Source organism: Eulemur rufifrons, chromosome 7 (assembly GCF_041146395.1).
Source record: "Eulemur rufifrons isolate Redbay chromosome 7, OSU_ERuf_1, whole genome shotgun sequence".
NCBI classification, from domain to species: Eukaryota; Metazoa; Chordata; class Mammalia; order Primates; family Lemuridae; genus Eulemur; species Eulemur rufifrons.
In genome coordinates this window covers 146,576,091-146,595,014 of record NC_090989.1, presented here as the reverse complement: position 1 = coordinate 146,595,014, position 18,924 = coordinate 146,576,091, and the positions used below count along the sequence as shown (strand labels likewise).

Sequence of the window (18,924 nt, the reverse complement as noted above, 5' to 3'; positions counted from 1 at the left end):
TCCCTCCTAACTTTCCTGGAAGGAAAATTTGTAAGTTGCTTTTGACAAAATAGTACAAAATACATGACATCAGCTATGTAAACTGTAAATGGGTCCAGTGACCATAAAAATTAATGTCAAGAAGAAACAAAGAGGAAAACTCATAATCGAGTTTTGGTTAGCATTAGGTAATTGAGAACAAAATTCAGAAAACATGAAAGAAGTGAAATTAATTTAACATAATTACAAATTTTGAGTTAATTCTCCCCGATTAGCTTCTGCTTGCTTGAAACAGTTTAAGGAATTAAAATGAACCTGAAATTTGTTCAGGTTCACAGCTATTGAAAATTGGAGAGCAAATCAGATACAAGAAATAATCTGAGATAAAGAAAAAAATATTTTGACTTACGAGTTTATAAGATGATTCCCATAAAAGTGAGCAAAGTAAAATCATTGGAATAATTCCAGACTGAGGGATGTGGGCCATGGTGAATGAGACAAATGCTCCTGTGGCCTAATCAGTAATGTGATGAAACAACTGACAACACAAGGAACGAGATGCACCTAAGGAAGGCAATCACTTAAAGAGAGGTTCTTGAGGTTTAATCACCGTATATAAAGTCCTAAACCTGTAATCAAAGCAATTTAGAGTTGATTTGAATGAAATGCATGGCCAGGACTTTATCAGGTCCTTTGAGTTAAAAATATAATGGAGTTGAGATCAAGGCAAGAGCTTAGACACACAAGTCACGCAGAGCTCTTGCACCGAGTGATGCTGGGTGTTGGTGAGGGAAAGGACCCCGAGATGCTCCCGCTCTGTCGTTTGCCTGGTGTGATTCCCTCATCTGAGTTCAGACTGGCAATTTTACAAAACGTTTCAAAGTGGAGCAAGGCAGGTACAGGCTCGAGGAAGGCACGTTTGTGCTTCACCGCCAGGCATAATTCGCCGGGACGTGGGAGCTTCCAGCACTGCTGTCACAGTAGACGTCACATCAGATGATTCACCAGTCACACAGGGGGCACGAACTGAATGTCTGCTGGGAACTGCCAGACTTCTGTTTACCTTTGGTCTTTTATATATCTATTTTATCATATACCGAGCATTAGAGAAATTCTGTTTCTAAAAGATCTTCACAATTTATTTATAGCCACTTAGCCTTTGTTTTCAAAACAAGAAACGGTTCTTTGTTGTTTGTCATATTAAGAAAATGATAAATATTTCAAAGGTATTTGAGTGGAGAAATTATTAAAAAAAATGTATCTCAAAATTTCTGAAGTTGAAAAATTTCCCTTCAGAGGGTAAGAAAACTTAAGGGGAGAGAGAGGGAGAGAGGAGAAAGCTATGGCAGTTTGAAGTTTATTATATTTTTGCTTACACTTTATTTATACCAAAAGAAGTAATTTTATTTTAATAAACTAATTTAAAATATAAACTGACAGTTTTGCACAATGAAACAAAATATGGATTATTTAAATTAAATGAATAAGAGTGGCAATAGTTAAATATAACTTGATATAACTTTGGCCTCAGAACTTTGATTTTACCAGAAACATGTAAAACTCAATGTCATCACACCCTAGAATTGTATCAGCCTAATTGCCGTTTACATCTTCAGTGTGGCATCTGCTAATGTTCCTTGTTTTTTTCTGCCAAGACAAAGCAATATGAAAAAGCTCCAAGCCCTCAGCAAGGCCAGGATGTTCGTCATTTACTTTGTGTTCCCTAAAAGCACCAGAAGGAAGGACAGATTCAGTGGTTTGGCACTGACACCAGCTGAACAGGAATTTACAGCCAGAGTAATGGTGCCCAAAGGACTGAAGGAGGATAATGATGATGATGATGATCATGATGACACAACATGTATTTATCGAGCCAGGGGCTGAGCCAAGGGTTTTATGCAACTTATCTATGCTCATGGCAATCCTTGTGTATAACTGTATTGTACTGTTACAATCACTATGTTAAAGATTCTAAAGAGAACATTTTATGGTTCAGGGGCTTCCTGAGGTCTCACAGTTGGGAAGTGGAGGAGCCTGGAACTGAGCTCAGGGCTGATGTCTGATCCTGTGTCTTTATCCTCCTTGCCCTATGATGCTGTGATAATCTCAGTTAGAATGTTACGACATTTTGCCTTTCAAATTCTAACATAAAGGTACTAGAGTTATTGCAGTTATAGATGGATATAATATTTGCTCAGTTGCTGGCTTGAAATAACAAAAGTCAACAAGCTATATGATGAAAATGCTTTATAAAAAAATAACACATTGGAAAGATGGCAGAGTGGTGGTGACGGCCTGGATCTGCGCTCCCGGGGAGGAAGGCATCTATCCGGACCTGCCACAATGCTAGAGGACCGCTCCCACACAGGAACAGCGGTGTGAATCCACGGAGAATCAGCGTGGGACAAACAGAGCGAGTGAGGTCTGAGGTGAACGAAAATTAGGACCGCGGGACAGACACTAGCCAGCGGAGCGCGGGTCGGATACACCCGCCCCCAGCCGGGGTGGGTGCAGCCTCTCGGGAAAGCGGCTAGCCCTCCGCTCCCAATTGAACAGAGCCCTGACCCAGGCCAGCGCAGAATCACTGAGGGATACGTGGCGCATTGCAGACAGGAGGCTTTTTTGCGAAATTACCTTAGAACCTGGGGGCTCTCAGCTGAGACAGCGCTTGGCGAGGAGGGACGGATCTGCACCAGGGCGGAAAAACATAAAAGATTCCCGGACAGCAAATAGCGTTGTACCCCGTGCTGCCTTTTTTGGCGGTTCTCCAGCCGGTGACCCCGGTGCACGTCCTTGCTCGCCAGCCCCCGGGCAGTGGCGGTCTCTGCCTGCCGGGGAGCCGGTCCCCTCCAGCCCCGGAGCTCTGCAGGCGCCATCTTGAAAGCGAGGGCGAAACCGCTCGGGAGCCATAAAGTGCCGAGCGGCTCTCTCTGCCCGGCGCCCTCCGCTTGTCTCTGAACCAACGCCAGGAGTGCGGGATATGCCGGGGCCGTGCTCGGGGTGAAGGGGCAGAGCTGTGCTAAGGCATAAAAAAAAAAAAAAAAAAAAAAAGAACAAGAAGAATAGGCTCGCCGAACTGTATATTTTATTCTTGGTGAATTTTTTCTGGGTTTTGTTTGTTTGTTTGTTTCCTTTTCCTTTTCTTTTCCGGCGGCTCACGAGCCGGACAGCCTCGGCGGGCACCTTTGCCCTCTGGGCCTCTGGCTGCCGTGCCTTTTTGAGCGCGGAGGTTGGATCCCCACCACCCTCAGAGCTGTGCGGACGCGCAGGCGCCATCTTGAAATCCACTGCGAAACCGCCTGGGACCCAGCCGGGCTGGCGTGAAGGGGCGGAGCTGCGCTAAGGCGTAAAAACAAAAACATCTAATGGCCGCTCCGGACCCAGCCAAGCGGAAGTGAAGGGGCAGAGCTGTGCTAAGGCGTAAAACAAACAAACAAAAAACACATTGAGTCGCTGAATTATATACTTCAGATTTGTGTATCTTTCTGCTTTGCGGTGTGGTGAGGTGCTATGTAGTTTGTTTTTGTTCATTTTTGTTGGTGTTTTTGGTTTGGCTTTTTGCGTTTCTTTTCTTTTTTTTTCTTTCTTTCTTTTTCTTCTTTTTTTCTTTTCTCTTTCTTTTTCTCCTCTTTCTTTTCTTTCTTTCCTTTTCTTTTTTCTTTTTTTTTTTTCTTTCTTCTCTCTTTTCGCCTTCTAACTGGGGACCCACGGTGAGCTTCGGAACGGGCCAGGTCCCTGGCTCTGGTACATACCGGATCCTGAGCAGTCACCCCCAGTGCTGGCGATCTGCGGGCGCACAATCGCCATTTTAGGGCCCACAGTCAAGTCACTGCGGAGCAATAGGGTACCAAGAGGCTCCCTGGACGGCCCTCTCCCCTGGTCCATGGACCTTATATAGGGTCCCCGCCCATGTGTAAACACTGAATACTTCTCCAGAAGCGAGAGTGTGGAACCTGATCCCTGGGGACATTGGGACAAGGCAGACTTTTGCCCATGGGAGCTGCAGCAACTAGGGCGCTGAGCAAGCGAGGTCACCGTCCTCTCCCCATAGCTAGTATCTTGCCTGCAGATAGAGACAGAAACCTCCCCTATAGAGGAAGAACCAAAGGGAAACAAACAAACAAACAAACAAAGAGAATTTCGGTCTACTATTAGTGTGGACCCTGCCTGCCTTCTGAAAGACCACAACACAGTGTCTTAACTCGTCAAAGCGGTCTTGGATCACTCCAATCCTCTAGGATTGGACCCATCGGAAGCAGTCCCCCAACGGAAACAGAAAAATCTCTAAACAATACACAACAGTCTCCCCCTCTTGCCAAAAGAAGCAACATACCTAGACTGCTTCACAGCCTAAGAATAGAGCATAAAGAGTGCTGTTAACCAGACTAAATCTATAAGTAAAGATCCAATGATAAATCTAAATGGGAAGGGCCCAGCGAAAAAACACGGTGAGCACAAAGAATCAAACGGAAAGCTCATCCCCAAAGAGAAATACCAGCTCCCAACCATTTGACACAAACCAGACTCAAAACACCAACATGTCACAGGAAGAATTCCAATTATGGATCATAAACAAGCTGAAAAATATACAAGAATCAATGGATAAACAACACAAGGAAAACACAAAAAAATACAGGATTTGGAGGAAAAATTCACTAAAGAAATTGAAATATTGAAGAAAAACCAAACTGAACTCCTAGAAGTGAAGAATTCACTCAGAGAGCTACAAAACACTGTGGAAAGTCTCAAGAGCAGGGTAGATCAAACAGAGGAAAGAATCTCAGAAATTGAAGATAACTCCTTCCAACTAAATAAGTCAGTCACAGAGATAGATCAAAAAAGTAAGAGAAATGATCTGAGTCTTCAAAAAATGTGGGATTATGTGAAGAAACCTAACTTGAGAGTTATTGGCATTCCTGAGGGTGAAGAAGATAATAAGCAAGGGTTGGACAAGCTATTTGAAGACATAATCGAGGAAAATTTTCCAGGCCTTGCCAATACTCTAGACATACAGATTCAAGAAGCTCAAAGGACCCCTGGGACATTCATAGCAAATAGGAAAACACCACGCCATGTAGTCATCAGGCTGACCAAAATATCCACTAAAGAGTCCCTTCTCCAAGCTGTAAGGAGAAAGAAACAAGTAACTTACAAAGGAAAACCCATCAGAATTACGCCAGATTTCTCAGCTGAAACCTTACAAGCAAGAAGAGGTTGGGGCCCCATTTTCACGCTTCTGAAACAGAATAATGCCCAGCCTAGAATCTTGTACCCAGCTAAGCTAAGTTTTCTATACGAAGGAGAAATCAAGACATTCTCAGATAAACAAAGGTTGAGGGAATTCACCAAGACAAGACCAGCCCTCCAAGAAGTACTCAAAAGAGAATTATACACGGATCAGCACAAGAAAGATCCACGAATGTAAAACTACTCAAGAGCTAAAGATCAAATTCCAGATACCACAATGGCCCAGGAGAGAAAACATCACAATGAAGTTCTACCCAACAAGCTGAACAAAAAACTGTCTCACTTATCAGTTTTCTCAATAAATGTGAATGGCTTGAACTCCCCACTCAAGAGACATAGACTGGCCCAATGGATAAAAAAACACAATCCAAGTATCTGCTGTCTTCAAGAAACTCACCTAACCTGCAAAGATGCATTTAGACTGAAAATAAAAGGATGGAAATCGATATTTCAAGCAAATGGTAACCAAAAGAAAGCTGGTGTGGCAATCTTAATTTCTAATAACTTAGCTTTCAAACCAACAAAAATAATAAAAGACAAAGATAGCTACTACATACTGGTTAAAGGCACAATTCAACAAGAAGCCATGACTATACTCAATATATATGCACCCAACCTAGGTGCACCTAGATTCATAAAGCAAACCCTACTAGATCTGAACCAAATGATAGATAACAATACTGTAATAGCTGGAGACTTTAACACCCCACTGACAGTACAGGACAGATCCTCTAAACAGAAAATAAACAAAGACATAATGGACCTAAATAGAATGCTAGAACAAATGGGCATGGCTGACATCTATAGGACATTCTACCCAAAGTCCACAGAATATACATTCTTCTCATCAGCTCACGGGACATTCTCTAAGATTGACCATGTCCTAGGACATAACGCATGTCTTAAAACATTCAAAAAAATAGAAATTATACCATGCATCTTCTCAGATCACAGCGGAATAAAAGTAACAATGATCACAAACAGAAACCCTCACTCTTACTCAAAGTCATGGAAGCTAAATAACTTTCTCCTGAATAATTACTCTATAAAAGAAGAAATCAAGATGGAAATCAAAAATTTCTTTGAATTAAATGACAATGGAGATACAACTTATCAAAATCTATGGGATGCAGCTAAAGCAGTCCTAAGAGGAAAATTCATATCCATAAATGCCTATATCAAAAAGACAGAAAACATGCAAATAGACAACCTAACGAATAGACTCAAAGAGCTGGAGAAAGAAGAACAGAACGATCCCAAACCCAGCAGAAGGCGAGAAATTACTAAGATCAAATCAGAATTAAATGAAAAGGACAACAAAGAAACTATAAGGGAAATTAATAAAACAAAAAGTTGGTTCTTTGAAAAGATAAACAAAATAGACACACCCCTGGCTAGACTAACCAAGAGCACAAAACTAAAATCTCTAATAACCTCCATTAGGAACATGAAAGGAGAAATCACAACCGACATCACAGAGATACAAGATATCATCTATGAATTCTACAAAAATCTTTATGCACACAAACTGGAGAACGTGGAGGAAATGGACAAATTTTTAGAAACACATAGTCTTCCCAGGCTCAACCAGGAAGAAATAGAGTACCTGAACAGACCAATATCAAGAACTGAAATAGAAACAGCAATAAAAAACCTTCCCAAAAAGAAAAGCCCTGGTCCAGATGAGTTCACACCTGAATTTTACCATACATACAAAGAAGAACTGGTGCCCATCCTACACAAACTATTCTCCAATATTGAGAAGGATGGAATTCTCCCCAACATGTTCTACCAAGCCAATATAACATTGATACCAAAACCTGGAAAGGACACAACAAAAATAGAGAACTACAGACCAATTTCCCTCATGAATATAGATGCAAAAATTTTCAATAAAATACTAGCAAATCGAATCCAAGTACTTATCAAAAAAGTAATCCACCACGACCAAGTGGGCTTCATCCCCGAGATGCAGGGGTGGTTCAACATATGTAAATCTATAAATGTAATTCACCACATAAATAGAAGCAAAAACAAAAACCATATGATACTCTCATTAGATGCAGAAAAAGCATTTGACAAAATTCAACACCCTTTTATGATAAAAACGCTTAACAAAATAGGCATTGATGGAACCTACCTAAAAATGATACAAGCCATATATGACAAACCCACAGCCAACATCATACTGAATGGGGAAAAACTGAAAGCACTCCCACTTAGAACTGGAACCAGACAGGGCTGCCCATTGTCTCCATTACTTTTCAACATAGTATTGGAAGTCCTTGCGAGAGCTATCAGGCAAGAGAGCAGAATCAAGGGAGTCCGAATAGGGAAGGAAGAGATCAAACTCTCACTTTTTGCTGATGATACGATGTTATATCTGGAAAACCCCCAGGATTCAACCATGAGACTCCTGGAATTGATTAACGAATATAGCAAAGTCTCAGGCTACAAAATTAATATACACAAATCAGAGGCATTTATATATGCCAATAACAGTCAATCGGAAAACCAAATTAAAGACTCAATACCCTTCAAAATAGCAACAAAGAAAATAAAATATCTAGGTATATACCTAACTAAAGAGGTAAAGGACCTCTATAAGGAAAACTATGAAACACTGAGAAAAGAAATAGCAGAACTTGCAAATAGATGGAAAAATATACCATGCTCATCGATCAGAAGAATCAACATTGTTAAAATGTCTATACTACCCAAAGTGATCTACAGATTCAATGCAATCCCTATTAAATTACCAACATCATTCTTTACAGACGTAGAGAAAATAATTATACACTTTGTATGGAATCAAAGAAGACCCCGTATAGCAAAAGCAATTTTAAGCAACAAAAACAAAATGGGAGGTATTAATTTGCCAGACCTCAAACTATACTACAAGGCTGTGGTTCTTAAAACAGCCTGGTATTGGCACAAGTTCAGGGATACAGACCAGTGGAACACAACAGAAAATCCAAATATAGAACCATCCTCATATAGTCACCTAATTTTTGACAAAGCGGGAAAGAATATACTCTGGGGACAAGAATCCCTATTCAATAAATGGTGCTGGGAGAATTGGTTAGCCACTTGTAGAAGACTGAAACAGGACCCACAGCTTTCACCTCTCACAAAAATCAAATCACAGTGGATAACAGACTTAAACCTTAGGCGTGATACAATCAGAATTCTAGAAGAAAATGTAGGAAAGACTCTTACAGACATTGGCCTAGGCAAAGAATTTATGAAGAAGACCCCCAAGGCAATCACAGCAGCAACAAAAATAAATGAATGGGACATGATTAAATTAAAAAGCTTCTGCACAGCCAAAGAAACAGTCAAGAGAATAAACAGACCACCTACAGAATGGGAAAAAATTTTTGCATACTACACATCAGATAAAGGACTGATAACAAGAATCTATTTAGAACTCAGGAAAATCAGCAAGAAAAAATCAAGCAACCCTATCAAAAAGTGGGCAAATGACATGAATAGAAACTTCTCGAAAGAAGATATAAGAATGGCTAACAAACATATGAAAAAATGCTCAACATCCCTAATCATCAGAGAAATGCAAATCAAAACCACAATGAGATATCACTTAACTCCAATGAGAATGGCCTTTATCAAAAAAACCCAAAACAACACATGTTGGCGTGGGTGTGGAGAGACAGGAACACTGATACACTGCTGGTGGGACTGCAAACTAGTGCATCCCCTGTGGAAAGCATTATGGAGGTATCTTAAACAGATTCAAGTAGACCTGCCATTTGGTCCAGCAATCCCATTACTGGGCATATACCCAAAGGAAAAAAGGTCATTCTTTAACAAAGACACATGTACCCGAATGTTTATAGCAGCACAATTCACAATAGCAAAGATGTGGAAACAACCCAAATGCCCATCAATACATGATTGGATTAGTAAGCTGTGGTATATGTATACCATGGAATATTACTCAGCTATAAGGAATGATGAAGATACGACATCTCTATGGTTCTCCTGGAGAGAGTTGGAACCCATTATATTAAGTGAAGTATCCCAAGAATGGAAAAACAAGCATCACATGTACTCACCAGAAAATTGGTTTCCCTGATCATCACCTAAATACAAATCTGGGAACGACACCAATTGGATATCAGACTGAGGTGGGGGGTGGGGGAGGGGATGGGGGTATGCCTACACAATGAGTGCATTGCGCACCGTATGGGGAGTGGTAACACTTGAAGGTGCTGACTCGGGAAGAGGGGGGTGGGGAAGGGAGGGATATATACCTACATGATGGGTGCAATGTGCACGACCTGGGGAACAGACACGCCTGGATCTCTGACTTGGGGGGAAAGGCGGTACAGGAGCAACGTATGTAACCTGCAATTCTGTATCCCCCATAACAAGATGAAATAAAAAAAAAAATAAATAAATAAACAACAAAGGAAATGAAAAAAAAAATAACACATTTGAAAAATGTTCATCTGGAATTGCTTGCTAAGGTCCACTTTCGGCGAGAACTGTGTTGACCATGTCTGAGTAATCTATAACCCCATTGAGTAGCCTTTCTCAAAGTGGTGGTTCAAGGGATGAGAATTGGTGTTTCATAAAGAAAGACTCTGTGGTCAAACCCTCTAGGATAAAGAGCGTTAAAGAGATTTCTTTACTGTAAGACTCTCAGAGTCTTTAATGTGCCAATATGTGTCTCACTTTTCCTAGAAGAGTATGCAAATTTCCCAAACTTATTTGACCGTAGAGCATCTTGTTGGACTTAGCTTCCATGAAACACACTTTAGGGGGCTAGGGAAAGATAATAACTGATAGCATTCCTTTTCTTGCTGTCTGAGGGCAGAGAACCGCCTGAGTAACCGTGACAGCCTCCACAAGTTCTGGTGCCATGTCCTCTCCGGTGCAATGGGGGTTGTAGGAGAGCCTCAAGAATATCCTCTGCTTGGTCCTGGATTTGGTGGCAGGGCTGGGCTCCTCACGGGGCAGTTCCACTGTGTCTGCTGCCGCTGGTGGCACTACACGGGCAATATGAGGCAGAGCTAAAAGGGATGTTGGGATTGTCCTCCACTGCTCTGTGGCTGGACATTGTGGGTGACCTGAACTTGCCTCTGTCATTTAGCAAAGATGAGAATGAGGCAGGTTCCCAGACAGGGGTGGGAGGGAGAGGGAGCTGACTCCACTCTCCCCTTACAACCTTGCACTAGTCCTCAAGGTGGCCCCCTTCCTACTGTTCACACCACGGGTCTGAGAATGTTCATGCCAGTTGTTCTCTGTTGACCCCCCAGGTCCACTTTCTACCCTTCTCTGTCCTGCTCTGCTCCCTGGGAGGCTGACCTATGTGAACCTCATCACCAGGGCTCCCTGGCTGGCTGGGATGGGTTTGGCCAAGGGAGACACCAGCAGGAGACCAAAGGTAGGAGTAGAAAGAAGAGTGTTTCTTTCCCGTCTCTCTCTCAGTGTGGGCATCAGGTTCTGGTTGCAGTAGGATCTGGGCTCTGGTTACACTGCCGAGGGGCGGCAGCAGCTCCACCCAAGGAACTGAGCCCCCACTGTGTGTTGCTGTGGACGCTGGTATTAGCCCAAGGTTGTTCCTGCCTTTAGGAGAGACAAAAGCTGATTTCACAGTGCTAACTAACACCAGGCAGCAGGTGAGAAGCCTCAAAGCTGAGAGACTAAGGGAATTCTAAAATACCATGCTCTCCCCTAATTAAGTGGGTTAATAAGGCAGTTTATGAAAACAGGAGACGGGATATTGAATGTGATATTTCTCCATTTTATCTTCAGTAGCTGTGAAACCTTCACAAGTATATTTAAAGGTGAACATTCTCTACCAAATGTTCTCTTTCATCTCCCAGTCCGGGTCTGCGGCAACCAATGTTCAGAAGGCGAGAATAGTGTTGCCATTTCTATTTCTGACGGTCCCTGGGTCCCCCAGCACAAAGGAGAACAGCAGCAGAGGAACGAAGGAGCGCTCTGCTCTTCATAACACAGGCCCACAGAAACCACGATTCAATTAGATCAGCTGCGCCCAGAGGCCAGTTTAAGAACCAGCCCCGGCCTTGTCATACCGCTCAGCCCATTCCACCCTGGAAGCAGCAGCGCGCGGCAACGCATGGCTCTGTGATCTGCTGAATTAAAGAGATGAAGAAAAGAGTCATCCCCTCTCTGACTCAAAAGCCCATAGAATTCAAAGGAGCATAGATGGAGTCTTCTGGGGTGAAATTTGAAATGCTGAAGTGGGGGAGGCAAGTGGAAAGGAGAAGGCAGTTAACTCCTTGGGGACAGGAGAGGTACGGGTGGGACAGGACAGGGGAGCTGCCACCCGCAAACCAGCCTTTCAGCCACGCATCCCCACTGGGGCTTCTGATATCTTCGATCAGTGGGTACATACATGGATGTGCTTTGAATTGAAAGTGTTAATGAACCCAAGAAAAGAAACATAATATACAACAAAAGGATCTTGCAAGATGAAAACTCCGACAAGGCTGCTGCATTTTTTCAACATGCTTCATGGAGGGGGGAAAAAGCAAGCTGTCTTTGCTTTAAGTGTGCCACGAGAACGGATCATTGTCATTTAAATCCAGATAGTCGTGCATTGTTTTTTTGATACCATACTTTGTGAAAAATACATTCCTTTCCTGGTGCACCGTATCTTTAACTTTTCAATTCTGTGTGTCCAGGATTAGGGCCCTCTCGGCATCTGCGTTAAAAGAACTGTGTTATAAACACATTTAAAGATCAGAGACTCTGCACTTCAGAAGTGAAACGTTTCTTCTTTTGAAAAAGGGCTTCATTCCTCTGATGTAGTCATTATCAGCTAAAGATTCGCTGAGGGCCTCCTCTGTGCCAGGCTCTGGGCTGAGGGCTGGGGCTATAGGATCTTATTCATCTGGTTCTAACCCTGGGGTTATTTTGCCCCAACCCACCCCTTAACATTTGACAATGTCTGGAGACATTTTTGACTGTCACACGAGGCAGGCACTGCCACTGGCAGCTAGTGGCTAGAGACCAGAGGTGCTGCCAAACATCCCACAATGCACAGGGCAGCCCCCACACAAAGCACTACCTCACCCAAATGTTGGTAGTGCCCGTCTAATGGGAGACAGTTGAGTGAACAGTAAGGACAGCAAATGGGGGAAGTGGTCAGATAGATGCACATTTCGGTTTTATGGGAGCTCAAAGGGAGAGAGTCTTTACCTTTTAAAGTGAAACAAATATTGGCATTTTTTATCTTGAATTATTTTAATTTGTTATTTCAACTTCTATCAAAAAATACCTCTATAGCAGTTTCTGATTTCTGGGAACAGCATTCACTAGGACACCTCAAAAGCAGGGTGACTCTACTGGGTCTAGAAAGATGGAATCACCTGCTTTGATTTGACACCAGCTCTGGGAGCAGGGCCATGCCAACCGGGGATGGTGACTATGGCCTGAGTGGCTAATGTCCACATCTCTCAGTGTCACCCCTCATCTGGAGTGTTGCAAAATTCTCATCATCAGGCATTTACTGAAACACTCAACAGTGACTGTGGATATTTACATATAATAATCTATCATATTCTTTCTTTCCTCATAAGTCAGAAGGATAGAAAAATCCATTACCAGCAGACACATTTTTTTATGCCAAAGCAAACACTCACAGCGACTCCCCAGGGGGCAAGGAGAGCGCTCCTGAACTCCAAGTCATCAGTCACACCCACCTCCCCGCCCCTCTTCCAGCTGGCAGACTCTCACTTGGGAGCCAAGAATTTTTTCTTTCTTGAATGGAAATGGGGAAATTATGGAGTCCTTTAACATAAATACAGTCATGCATCAATTAATGATGGGACACATTCTGAAAAATGTGTTGTTAGGTGATTTTGTTGTGGGAACATCCTAGAGTGTACTTAACACGAACCTAGGTGGCACAGCCTACTACACGCCTAGACTGTGCGGTGTAAACTATTGCTCCTAGGCTGCCAACCTGGACAGCACGCTACTGTACTGCATACTGTGGGTAACTGCAAAACAATGGTAAATATTTGTGTATTGAAACATAGTAAAGTACAGTAAAAATATGGTATAAAAGATCAAAAATGGTACATCTGTACAGAGCACTTACCATGAATGGAGCTTGCAGGACTGGAAGTTGCTCTGGGTGGGCCACTGAGTGAGTGGTGAGTGCATGTGAAGGCCCAGGACATTACTGTGTGCTACTGTAGACTTTACAAACATTGTACACTTAGGCTATACTAAATGTATTAAAAAAGTATTTTTCTTTAATAATAAATTAACTTTAGTTTATTGTAACTTTTTTACTTGATAAGCTTTTTAAATTTTTTTTTAGCTTGACTCTTTTGTAATAATACTTAGCTTAAAATACAGACACATTCTACAGCTGTACAAAAATATTTTCTTTATATCCTTATTTTTAGAAGCTTTTTTCTATCTTTAAAATTTTTAATTTTTTTTACCTTTTAAACTTTTATGCTAAAAACTAAGACACAAACACACATTAGCCTAGGCCAACACAGGGTTAGGACCATCACTGTCACTATCTTCCACCTCCACATCTTGTCCCACTGGATGGTCTTCATGGGCGATAGCTGTGGAGCTGTCACCTCCTATGATCACAATGCCTTCTGGAATTCCTCCTGAAGGACCTGCCTCCTGCCTAAGGCTGTTTTACAGTTACCTTTTTTTTTTTTTTTTAACATAAGTAGAAGTAGCACACTCTAAAATAACCATAAAAAGTATCCTATAGTAAATACATAAACCAGTAACATAGTCTTTTATTACCATTATCAAGTATTATGTCTTGCACATAATTGTACGTGCTACACTTTTATACAACTGACTGGCAGCGCAGTCAGTTTACACCAGCATCACCACGCATTGTCCTATGACCCTTTGATGGCTACAATGTCACTAGGCACTAGGCCATAGGAATTCTTCACCCATTATAATCTCATGGGACCACTGACACATATGCGGCCTGTCATTGACCAAAACATCAATATGTGGCACGTGACTGTATTTGCAAATACCTTTTAGGAGTCTAAACTACATGGAACTGAATTTGAAGAAGAGTAAATGTAAGCACAGTCTTTTTCCCCCCAGCACATTCTTTTGATTTTGCCTTCAGAGATGTCCAAATTTCCACAGGGAACCAGCTGACCCGGCTGATGGCCTGTAACCTTCCTACAGTGTCGAAGCAGGTCTGAGCACCTCCCCCTTCACCCCTTCTCTCCTTTCCAGAAACCCGGTAGATCCCACCTCCCTGCCCTGCAGCCCTGACCCTCAGCCAAGGCTCCCTTCTGGCAGGAAAGGAGCTGGCACCGTGCAGGGCCCAGCCAGCCTGCATAGGATCCTCAGACGGAGCAACGAGTGAAAACAAGATGACCAAGGCAGCTGAGACTTCTGGGCCATCCTGCCTACACTGCAGTGAAAACAGGTGATTTTTCAACAAAGCAAAATCACCAGCAGGACTTATTTTATTTCCTTTCTTCCTCAAGTGTCTTCCTCTTGAAAGCAGCAAATGCATACTTGTCCCAGGATGAAAGAAAGAGCTAGGAGTGTTTGTTATTAAGGTTGGAACCACTTTTAACAACTTATTTTTTAGTGTGTGTTAATGGGATCATTATAGGAGTTGGCTGATGATATGATTGTCAAGTACTAATAAGAATATCTAACTTTTATTGGGTACTCATTTTGTGCCAAGCACTGTGCTAAATGTTTTATTTCCAAAGACAAAATGTAATTTTAAATAGACTTGAGGTTAGGCATTTTCCTCTTGGTCAGCCAGGTCTACCAGCAATGGCTAGTTGGCCTCCTTGTGGAGGGAGAGGGTGACGACAAGGACAGGAATGCGGGGGAGGAGGGATATGGCAGAGTCTGGCGTCCAAACGTGCTCACAAGGTAATGCAGGTAACGCAATAGGGTCTTAGTTCTCAGAGTGCTTGGAAAATTCTGGTGTGGAGTGTGGTGGCCTCAGGAGGAAGGAAGTGGGCTTTCTGTTGCTAATGGCACAGGGAGGCTTGGGTGATTCACTGGAAACAGAAAAGGTAGATGACTGTGTTGGTATCTTAAGTCAGGGAATCAGGGCAGACTGGCTGTAGCAACCTAAGTTCTTTTGGCCACCATCCTCCCCCCTGTGGTGGCACTGACAAAACTTCACCTGTTCTTCTTGGATCTCTGGTATTACTACTATATACCCTCCTCCCTGCCCACCAAGCTGCACTGTGCTTTTGCTCCCAGCAGCTCACATCTATACAGATGACTGCTTTTGGGCAACTGGAGACACTTCATCTGCATGCAGAGAGACTGAAGGGACAGTTCCTTTGCCCTAGGTCAGGACAACTCTGAGATGCAACTTACACTCCAGAGCTCCCTGCAGGATCAGGCTGAAGCTACTCTTTGTGTAAGATCACACCCTTGCTTAGATTCTTTCCTCTCCCTTACCTTTCCCCTTCTGTTACCAACCCCCGCCTTGGGAGCACTTTCCTAACAAGTCACTCGGATACAAATCCCCATATCAGGGTCTGCTCCTGGGAAACCAAGCCTAAGACCCTTCCTGAGAATATATTACTGTGGTGTGGTGATGGTGTGTGTGTGTCCTCACACTCCTTGTGGTGAGCTACAACTTCATCAGCTTCTTCTTCGAACACATTCACCCTTGACGGGGCACAACCACACCCTCTTACGTTTTCTTCCAGGGAAGTCAGCTGCTCGTCCAGTCTCACTTGGTCTGTCCCAAGAGGAAATGTCCCCTTCTCTCTGTCAGGAGGGGCTGGTGGGGACTCCCAGGGCCCTGTAGACTCAGCTATCAGCTCCTCTGTGGCATTGATGACTTTCAGGACTTCTGTGGAGATGTTGCAGAGAGAAACAGCAGAATACTTCTGTTTGGTCCAATGACAGAAAGGGACAGAAGACAAGAACAGCACATTAACAACGACACAGGAATTCTACATTATCGTGACACTCGTCATCATGAGATCGATTCTGCAATTCCACACACAAACACCAATGTGCTGAAGGAATGAGAAGATAAAAATCCACGCAGCAGAAGGGACCTCAGGAGGCCTGATTTGACTTGGCCTAGTTTCTGCGACTCACAATGAATTATTTCAGATTCTTAGGGAGGAGGGGAGAACACAGGTGGAAGCTGTATGTCCTCTGCCCACTGCTGATAGTTTATTACCCATTGTCTCATTTGCTGAGTGATATTCTACTTCCTCAATATAACTTCAGTTGTAGACTCTGTCAAACTGTCTACACTGTGGTCCAGTGGGTAGCTTTCTGGACTGGGAGTTAGGAGACCTGGGCTCCACATCTGGTTCTAACTTTATCCAGTTATGGGACCTTGGCCAAGTTATTTTCCATTTCTGGAAGTCATTTTTGTCATCTGGGAAAAGAGTTTCTCTGCAGTCTCTGAGTGTAGACACTGTATTAGCTCACACACTATCTCAAGCCCATTCTCCCTTGCTTTCTTCTACCACGGAGGTGAACGGAAAAATACTCTATTTCCCAGCTTCCCTCGCAGCTTGGGGTAGTCCTGTGACATAGTTCTGACAGCGAGGCTGGAGGAGAGGCCTACTGAGGGGTTTTCTAGAACAGCTTTTGTTTTCCTAATCAGGGGAATAAATGCATCTGATGCCCTCCTCTACTCCCAGCTTGTCTCTGCTTTGAACATAGATGTGCAGCTTGCAAGCCAACAGGAGTCCATTTTTAAAAAGGCAACGTTGTACATATGAAAGCAGATATGTTACTCGTCTTAGAAATAAAACATGTATTTAGAAAGTTTGCCCCTTATTTGGTAGACACGGTGTCTTTGTATCTCTCTTGAAAAGAAAGATATATGATGAAGAGGTGATGAAAGACATATGATGAAAAATAAAGCTAGAGCACAGCATGATGGAGGGGAAAGTATGAAAATTTACACACTTATCCCTTTGATTACATGTTCAGTTGAGTCAGGATGGAGATCACTCTTTCTGTTTAAGCATCTCTTATGTCTTTCCCATTAATAACCTTGACCCTTTAATGACCCTGGACTATTTGGAAATTTGTGTAGATGAAATCCCTGTCCTTCTGGCATGCCTGTGGCCCCACTCCATCCATTGGAACACTGACATACTGTCCTGGCCCCTGAAGGCATTTGCATTTGCCCTTAAGTCAGAGTGGGGAGTCCCTGGCAGCCGGTCTGAGGAGAGCACTCAGCTTCACCTGGAATGTTAAAGACCTGGACCACTTCAGAAGGGAACTACTCTCAGGCTGGCAGAAGTGACTAAAAAAATTATATGAAAACTGGACAAGATCTCTTGGTTGGTTGGTGTCCCAGTTTTGCTTTCCACTGGGAAATGCAAACTGGAATCCACAACAATTTCCCACCTGTAGGGAATCAGTGCTTCTTGTCTGTGACCTAAGAATGGGCTGTCTGCTTGGACCCGAGGGTGGGAGCAGACAGTGCACCTACAGGAGTCTGAGATAACTGAGATTTAACTGGCTGTAGGACAAGAGCAGGGTACCTAACCTCCCTGTTCCTTAGTGTACTCACTGGCCAATAAAAGAAATCAGATTTCTTACAGAGCTAATGCTGACTTGTCGTATAAATGTCCTGTTTCCTGCCCAGGCTAGAGAAAAGTGGAAAGCACTTTGTACAACTATGTTAAAAAAAAAGCTATATTTAGCACTGGGCGGGGATTTGATGAAAAGCTGGTGGAGATTCAGAGGTGGCTGACAGGGAGCCCTGTATGTGGGAGAAATGAAAAGCTCAAGGGTCCTTTCTGCTTCTGTTGCTCACAGCCCCAGAGGGACGAGCTGAATGGCACAAGCAAAGCACGAGTTGGGAGCCCAGACGGAGCAGTCCATATGGTAGCTGCCTTGACTGCAGATGTTAATTACAAGACAGATCAAATGTGAGTTTCATGATAGCAAATAAGGGAGAGGTGAAGGTGTGGGGACAGTCATCTGACAGCGTAGGTGTCTACTGCAGAACAGGACGGTGGGCCTCAAAGACACTTGCAGCCAACGGACCCACAGATGCTGGAATGAAAATGGCTGATAAACCCATGTAACAAAATTCAACTTTCTAGTGATCAAAGAAATACAAATTGAACAACAAATTTGTTAAGTGCCAGAAACATGCATGATTCTCTTTAAAAATGGCAAGTATATGCCCACATGCCTTTGGCATGAACAGAGCAGAGCATGTACTTTGAGCTGTTGATCCGCATGGGATGTGTTTGCTCTGATGCACCCAAGCTCCCAGTCTCCTGATGACCGATGGTCAGCTCTGAGAGCCCAGGTGTCCACTTTTAGGATTCAGCCTGTGTCACAGCCCCACGGGGAACATCAAATCCATAAAGTCAGCTTCACAACCATGGAGGCTGAAACAAACAGTCCACCACTTGGAGAAGAGAAGATGATGAGAAGCACATCCATGCTGCAAGCCCACAACAGAACCACATGGCAGAGTTACAGGAAGGTGAGATGCTGTGACTCCTCTCTGCCCGAGGCAGAATTTCCTCAATCGCTCATCAAGGAGGTTGCAAAACTAGCGTCAACCTTAACAAAGACTCATACTCCCAGCCTGGGTCATAACTGACAATGGTACCAAACAAGACCTTTAATAAAGTTATTTGCCATTCCAAGACTGTCACAGTGGCCATTTCAACGGACCCCAAAAAGAAGACCAAGTCAGGACCCATGCCATAAATCCCA

General features: G+C 43.3%; 1 protein-coding gene across 2 annotated transcripts in view; it reads right to left on the bottom strand.

Annotated features, from left to right (window-relative positions):
• Positions 1–18,924, bottom strand: part of MYRIP (myosin VIIA and Rab interacting protein) — a 287,231-nt gene that overhangs the window by 11,671 nt on the left and 256,636 nt on the right. The window contains exon 11 of one of the 2 annotated variants that reach the window (XM_069473478.1): positions 15,906–16,100. The exons of the other annotated variant lie outside the window; for it this stretch is intronic. Coding sequence (XP_069329579.1) covers positions 15,906–16,100 — 195 coding nt within the window. The remainder of the gene's footprint in view (positions 1–15,905; positions 16,101–18,924) is intronic. 2 annotated transcript variants of the gene reach the window in all.